General features: G+C 63.7%; 1 protein-coding gene across 2 annotated transcripts in view; it reads left to right on the top strand.

Moving 5' to 3' along the window:
- Window positions 1–2,336: 2,336 nt before the first annotated feature.
- ACADVL (acyl-CoA dehydrogenase very long chain) overlaps window positions 2,337–6,686 on the top strand; it is a 6,311-nt gene continuing 1,961 nt past the window's right edge. Inside the window, exons 1-15 of one of the 2 annotated variants that reach the window (XM_077746568.1) lie at window positions 2,337–2,492; window positions 2,574–2,649; window positions 2,915–2,980; window positions 3,066–3,138; window positions 3,230–3,294; window positions 3,636–3,770; window positions 4,151–4,295; window positions 4,542–4,671; window positions 4,772–4,897; window positions 5,148–5,346; window positions 5,532–5,636; window positions 6,043–6,129; window positions 6,213–6,275; window positions 6,372–6,473; window positions 6,547–6,674. In XM_077746568.1, coding sequence (XP_077602694.1) covers window positions 2,431–2,492; window positions 2,574–2,649; window positions 2,915–2,980; window positions 3,066–3,138; window positions 3,230–3,294; window positions 3,636–3,770; window positions 4,151–4,295; window positions 4,542–4,671; window positions 4,772–4,897; window positions 5,148–5,346; window positions 5,532–5,636; window positions 6,043–6,129; window positions 6,213–6,275; window positions 6,372–6,473; window positions 6,547–6,674 — 1,562 coding nt within the window. In that variant the 5' untranslated portion in view covers window positions 2,337–2,430. The remainder of the gene's footprint in view (window positions 2,493–2,573; window positions 2,650–2,914; window positions 2,981–3,065; window positions 3,139–3,229; window positions 3,295–3,635; window positions 3,771–4,150; window positions 4,296–4,541; window positions 4,672–4,771; window positions 4,898–5,147; window positions 5,347–5,531; window positions 5,637–6,042; window positions 6,130–6,212; window positions 6,276–6,371; window positions 6,474–6,546; window positions 6,675–6,686) is intronic. The other variant, XM_077746569.1, reaches the window with a different exon arrangement.

Here is a 6,686-nt window from a genome sequence, read left to right as displayed (position 1 = left end):
TGGCCGCGGCGGCGGGTGAGGGGCTCTGACTTCATCGGAGTTTCGTTCCTCCCCTCCGTGGGTTCTCACCCCTCCCCCCTCCGCACCCCACTTTTGCAGGGGGGGCCAGGATGGGGGGAGGGGTGAGAGGGGAAAGAGGGGGTTGGAGAAGGGAAGGGGAGGGAACGTGGGAGGNCCGTGGAGCCGAGGAGGGAAGGGGAGAGAGGAGGAGAGAGGAAGCAGGGGGAGGGAGGGAGGGAGCGAGGAGCGAGAATGGGGGGGTGCCTTGGCAGAGTTAACTGCTTCGGCGCTGGCAGGAGCCCGGATAATGGGAAAGGAGATAAGAGCAGATGCAGAGAGGCCCTGAGGCAAAGATGGAGGCCTGGCCGGGCACCAGCGCCCGCAGCAGAGATGATGAGGGTGGCTCGTGTCAATCAGAGGAGGGAGCTCCCGTGCCGGTTTAAATACTGGAGCCAGGCCCTGGCGGGGGGCAGGGTGTGANCAGGGTGCACAGAAGGAAGCCTGAAAAGTAATTTTGTCCTGGGCTCCTTAGTGCCTGAAACTGGGGCAGAGATAAGGGGGGAGCAGGAAGAAGGGATACAGGCCGGGAGGGAGAACATTCTCTGCGCCCCTGACTTGGGATTTTGTCCCCAGGGCCCCCAAGCCTTCAATACTGGCCGCCTTGGCTCCCTGTCCAGCCCTGCGCGCTCCCTGAGAGAGCAGCCCCACCTCACCCCCTTACCTGGCTCTCGGAGATAGAGGCCTCATAATAGTCCAGGATGTCTGTCACCAGAACAGGGCTGAGTTACCCTCCCCCACCCCGGCCTCCCTCCCGGGCCACCCCTGCCACCATCTCGCCTCCTTCTGTCTGGTAAGGGAGGAGGTCCTCCAGCCAGGGCTGCTGGACTTTGACGGAGGACAGTCAGGGCGACGGACCCCCTGCTTGGACCAAGGGGACCTCCACGCTCCCAACCAGCCCCCAAGTTTGGGCACTGCCCTCGCAGGCTCAGGCCGGCCCTTTCCAAACACTGCCCCCTCGGAAGATTGGGGCTACTCACCCAGCAAGGCCTGGAAGAGGTCACTGTGCAGCACGGTGAGGAGAGGGGGTGCCCACCGCAATAGTGGGGGGGCCAGGAGCCAGAGGGCTGACCGGGGAGCTGGTGAAACGCAAGGGACGGAGGGTTGGGACAGGGAAGAAAGGGCCAGGACACTCACTCATCTTCCCCAGCCTGTGCCTTTTCACCCCAGATTCTATGGGAAGGGTCAGGAGAAGGGTCCCCGAATCCCAGTCCTCCCCCTCCCCCAGCTCAGCCCCCACGCCTTTCGTTTGTCACCTCTGGGTCCCTCGGACATCTCTCTCTTCTGTCACTTTAATCTCCCTAATCCGCAGGGTTGGAGCTGAGCTGCCTTCTCCCCACCCAGTTCCAGCTGGTAGCCCAAGGAGACACTCTTACCTCCTCCCAGAGCCTCACACCCCGGCCTCTCTCCCCAGAGCCGCGGAGCCCCGGACCGGTTTGCTACACTTCCCCAAGGGACTGGGGAAGGGGACCAGCCCCCAGGAGGCTCCAGCCGCCCCAGAGACGAGGCTGAGCCCAGATCTTTCCTCCAGGGTGTGTTCCCAGTGAGGCTGGCAGACAGGGGGTATGAATTACCTAGGACTCGTGGGCCTGGGGGCGGGGGGCGGGGGGCATTGCACCCCTTCAGTCCATCCCAGGCTGGGAAACATCCAGGATGCCAGCCGTCTAGCCTGGGCACACGGTGTCAGGAACAAGGGCAGACAGAGACAGCCCCTCAGGAAGGTCTCGGGCCCTCGAGGGGAGGCAGCGAATTGGCAAGGGGAGGGGACCGTCCTACGGTGAAAATTCAGGTGCTTCCAAAGTTAGTGACACCTCCTAGGTCTCAGGACAATGTGCTTGGGACACTCACCGTGCAGCTGGAGCCCCCCACCCCGCCACGTCCCTCCCTTTAGTGTTGGTGGAGACGGATTTCACAAGGGGCCCCGAGGGGTCGTCTTTCCGTGCCTCGGCCTCTGGCATCTATCTTAAGCTTCTTCCTTCCCACGTCTCCCTTCCAACTCCACCTGGGAAGTCCTCCTTTCCGTCTACCCTCCATCCCCTCTGGCTGCGGTCGCCTAAGCTTCTCCCTGTTCCGCCCCGGCCTGTCCCATCACCCCTCCCGAGGCTCCACACTCTAGGTGGGACAGGCGGGAGGAAGGCGTTTTGGGGAGGCGGGGACGTTCGGGGATCGCCTTAGGTCAACCAGAATGCAGAGACCGGAGGGCGCGCCGGAACTACAGCGCCCGGCATGCCCCGGGGCCGGAAGCCCCGCCCGCCCACTTCGCGGTGCATTGTGGAGCAAGTCAAGAAAAGGGAGGAGGTGCCCAGACTCGGGCAGACGGGACAGCGGCACTGAGTCAGCGCTCGAGGCCGTGGCGGCCGGAGCGGTTCAAAGATGCAGGCGGCACGGATAGCCCCGATCGTGGGGCGGCAGCTGCAGGGGCTGGGGGTCGGAAGGTGCGTGTTTAAAAGAAGGGCTGGGGCGGGGGTGGCCTCGGAGCCGGGGACCGGGCCGGGACTGAACCCCTCTCCCCACAGCTGCCGGCCCTGTGCGCTCCGGGGGCAGCCCCCGCTCGGCCTGGCCTGGCGACCCTATGCCGGTGGGGCGGCTCAGGTGAGTGACAGCGGCCTGGGGCGCGGTGTGTGGGAGTAAGGGTCCGCCCCGGCGTCCCTTTCCCCGCCGCCGGCAGGGGTCTCCCTCTCCGTCCCCGTCACCTGCCACCGAAAGTAGGGGAAAGGTCAGGCCAGGGTGCCCTGGTGATGAAACTGGGGGAAAGGTCTCCGCACCCGTCAGACGCCAGCACTCAGCTGTCCCCCGGGACTCTCCTTGGCACCTCGGAAGCCCCTTCCCCGGCCTCGCTAACTAAACGTCTCCCCAGGCGGTTCTGGAGAAGCCAGGTTCCTTTCCCCCTGAGGCTTCGACCCGGGAGAAGCAGGCCAAGGCGGTAGGTGGCCCCCAGCCCGGGAGGAGCTAAGCCAGGGGCTCACCCACCGCGGACGCCTCCCTGAAACCCCCATCTCCCTGCGCAGGAATCGAAGTCCTTTGCTGCAGGGATGTTCCGGGGCCAGCTCACCACCAGCCAGGTGTTCCCTTACCCGTCTGGTAAGCAGTAGTCACAGCTGGGGATGGGGCAAGGCCACTTCCCTTGACCGTCACGGTGGCCGGACTAGTCTGTCCCTGTCCGCCCCCACAGTGCTCAACGAGGAGCAGACTCAGTTTCTTAAAGAGCTGCTGGGGCCTGTGACCCGTTTCTTTGAGGTGAGGAATGACTGGGCCGGTGGGGGGCATGGATGGCTCGGTCCCTGATGAGGTGGGAGAGGTGCTCTGCAGTTTAAGAGGAGCTTGGAGGCGCCTGGTGACTCAGTCACTTGGGCGTCCAGCTCTTTGTCTTGGCTCTGGTCCCCACGTCTCGGCTCGTGGGTTCTGGCCCCGCCTCGGGCTCTGAGCTGACAGCGCAGACCCTGCTTGGCATTCTCCTTTCCTGTCTCTGCCCCTCCCCGGCTTGCTCGCTCTCTTCGAAAGAAATACACTTAAGAACATTTTGGAAAGAGAGAAAGAAAAAAGGAGCCTGGATGCATGCTGTGCCCTCCTACCCCCAGGAGGTCAACGACCCCGCCAAGAACGACATGATGGAGAAGGTGGAGGAGACCACGATGCAGGGTCTCAAGGAGCTGGGGGCCTTCGGTCTGCAGGTGCCCAGCGAACTGGGCGGCGTGGGCCTCTGTAACACCCAGGTGAGGGACCCCCCTCGGTCAGTGCCAGCAGCCCCGGCTACCCCAGCTGTGCCGTGATTAAGCTCCTTTCTCACCGGACCCAAGGCCCAGGTCCACCAAGCACCTGCCCGCGTGGACCCGCCAGGCAGCACAACCGGTCTCAGAACACCAGACCGGATGCAGTCCCTTCGGGCTGCGGGCTTTGCCCAGGCTCACAGGTCCTACTGGCCGGGAGCGGCCGTAGGGTCGGAAGCCCCCCCTCCCAGGAGCTGGGGCAGACACCAGCGGCCCTCTCCGCCACGGCCCCGTTTTGTCTCCCAACACGGCGCGGGGCGGCCCACGCTTTGCTGCTAAGGCCCCGAGCAGCCGCTGACAGCCCTGACACCCGCCTCTCCCCGCAGTACGCCCGCTTGGTGGAGCTCGTGGGCACTCATGACCTTGGCGTGGGCATCACCCTGGGGGCCCATCAGAGCATCGGATTCAAAGGCATCCTGCTGTTTGGCACAAAGGCTCAGAAAGAAAAATACCTCCCCAAACTGGCATCTGGTGAGGCAGCCCTGAGAGAGCGAGGGACTGGGGGGCGCCCCGGGCCGGTGGTATTAAAGTCACCTCCACACAGCCACGTGGGGCGGCTGTGGGAGATTCTGGGACGCTGTCCGTGGGCTGGGTGGGAAACGTGAAGGCGAACATTGCCGGAGATGATAAGGGGGAGTTGCCTGTGTGTTAGGGCGGGGGGCAGCAAGGGGCCTCTGGTGCCCATCAGGACCCAGTTTAAAGGCTCTGTCTCTCCAGGGGAGACCATAGCTGCCTTCTGCCTAACCGAGCCCTCCAGTGGCTCGGATGCAGCCTCCATCCGAAGCTCGGCCGTGCCCAGCCCCTGCGGGAAGTATTACACCCTCAACGGAAGCAAGATTTGGATCAGGCAATCTTCCCGGGTTTTTTTCGTCTTTTCCACCCCTACCCAGTCCCCAGCCTCCACTGCTCCGTCTGCCACACCCTGACTGCCCCTCATTTCCCCACAGCAACGGGGGCCTGGCAGATATCTTCACGGTCTTTGCCAAGACACCGGTCACGGATGCGGCCACAGGGGCCGTGAAACAGAAGATCACAGCTTTTGTGGTGGAGAGGAGCTTCGGAGGGGTTACTCAGTGAGTGGGTTTGGGGAGGAAGAGGATGGTCAAGCCAGGCTTGGGGGCAGCACTGAGGTCCTGAGCAGACAGTGTTACGGGTCACCCCGGGGACGTGTGCAAAGTCTAGAGGAGGTAGATGGCGTGTTCTCTCTGGGACCAATCTGCACAGAACTAAGAAAGCTTCGGCTCCCACAGCCAGCGAGCCCAGCATCTGGTGGGCTAGNGCCACCATTGAGCACGCCTGTCTCTCCACCCTGCCCCATCACAGCGGGCCTCCTGAGAAGAAGATGGGCATCAAGGCCTCGAACACGGCCGAGGTGTACTTCGATGGAGTACGGGTGCCGGCCGAGAATGTGCTGGGCGAGGTGGGCGGCGGCTTCAAGGTTGCCATGCACATTCTCAACAATGGAAGGTTCGGCATGGCTGCGGCCCTCGCAGGCACCATGAAGGGCATCATTGCCAAGGCCGTGAGTACCGCACCTGCAGGGAAGTCACAGCGTCCCCTTCCCGCGTGACCTTGTCCCCTTGCAAGCACTCTGTCCCCCAGAAGCCCCTCCCATGCTGGCAGTTTCGGCTTCTGCCCCGCCCAGCCCGTGCAGGGGGGCGGGGGGCACTCGCTTAACCACAGTGGGACCCATGTGCCTTCCTCCAGGTGGATCATGCTGCTAATCGTACCCAGTTTGGGGATAAAATTCACAACTTCGGGGTGATCCAGGAGAAGCTGGCCCGGATGGCTGTGCTGCACTATGTGACTGAGGTGAGGGCCCTCCCACGCCCCTCCCGCAGCCCCGGGGCCACTCCCCCGTCGTCGGTGGGACCGAGACCCCCAGCAGCACCTGGGGCAGTGGGTCTCCAGCTTCACACCAATGCCCTAGGGGATGCGGGGAGGCGCGGTCAGCTCGGAGCTGAAGGGGGGAGCCGTGCTGTTCCCGAGGTAGCTCAAGGTTATTCCGCCTGCAGCCCTACCTTTACCTCTTCACCCCCTTTGAAGAAGTCAGGTGCCCAGAAGCCCCCAGTGAACTCACTCAGGGGACCCAGTGCTTCCCCGTGCCTGAGAGGCGGGGCTGGCGGCCAAGGCAGAGACCAGAGCAGCTCGGGCAGACGTGTCAGGGCAAGTCTGATGCGCTGCTTTTACTTCCCGCGTCCCAACCCTGCGACCTCAGTCCATGGCGTACATGGTGAGCGCCAACATGGACCAGGGCTCCACGGACTTCCAGATAGAGGCCGCCATCAGCAAGATCTTCAGCTCGGTGAGGCCCTAGGCTCCAGGGCGGGAGTGCCCAGTGTGGGAGCTTGGCTCCAAGACCCATCTTATGTGGTTCTCTGTCCCCAGGAGGCAGCCTGGAAGGTGACCGATGAGTGCATCCAGATCATGGGCGGCATGGGCTTCATGAAGGTACAGGCTGGCTCTGTGCCCAGGGTGGCCCCAGCCGGGACGGCAGGGTGGGTGGGCGCACCCCGGCAGCGCCGTGTGTTCTGCCTTCCACGGCAGGAGACCGGGGTGGAGCGTGTTCTCCGAGATCTTCGCATCTTCCGGATCTTCGAGGGGACGAACGACATCCTCCGGCTGTTTGTGGCTCTGCAGGGCTGTATGGTAAGAGGGAACGGGGTGGGGGTGCAGCGGGAAGAAGAGGGTGTCTTGAGCTCTGGGCCCTCTCCCCACCCAGGACAAAGGAAAGGAACTCTCTGGACTTGGCAATGCTCTAAAGAATCCTTTTGGGAACGCCGGCCTTCTCTTAGGAGAGGTGGGCAAGCAGCTGAGGAGGTCAGCGCAGAGCTGGGGGGGTGTGGGGGGGTCCTCTTGGTT

Source organism: Crocuta crocuta, unplaced genomic scaffold (genome assembly GCF_008692635.1).
Source record: "Crocuta crocuta isolate KB4526 unplaced genomic scaffold, BGI_CrCroc_1.0 scaffold139, whole genome shotgun sequence".
Taxonomy (NCBI): domain Eukaryota; kingdom Metazoa; phylum Chordata; class Mammalia; order Carnivora; family Hyaenidae; genus Crocuta; species Crocuta crocuta.
The sequence above is the reverse complement of the archived record's forward strand: the minus strand, read 5'-3'. Positions and strand labels throughout refer to the sequence as shown.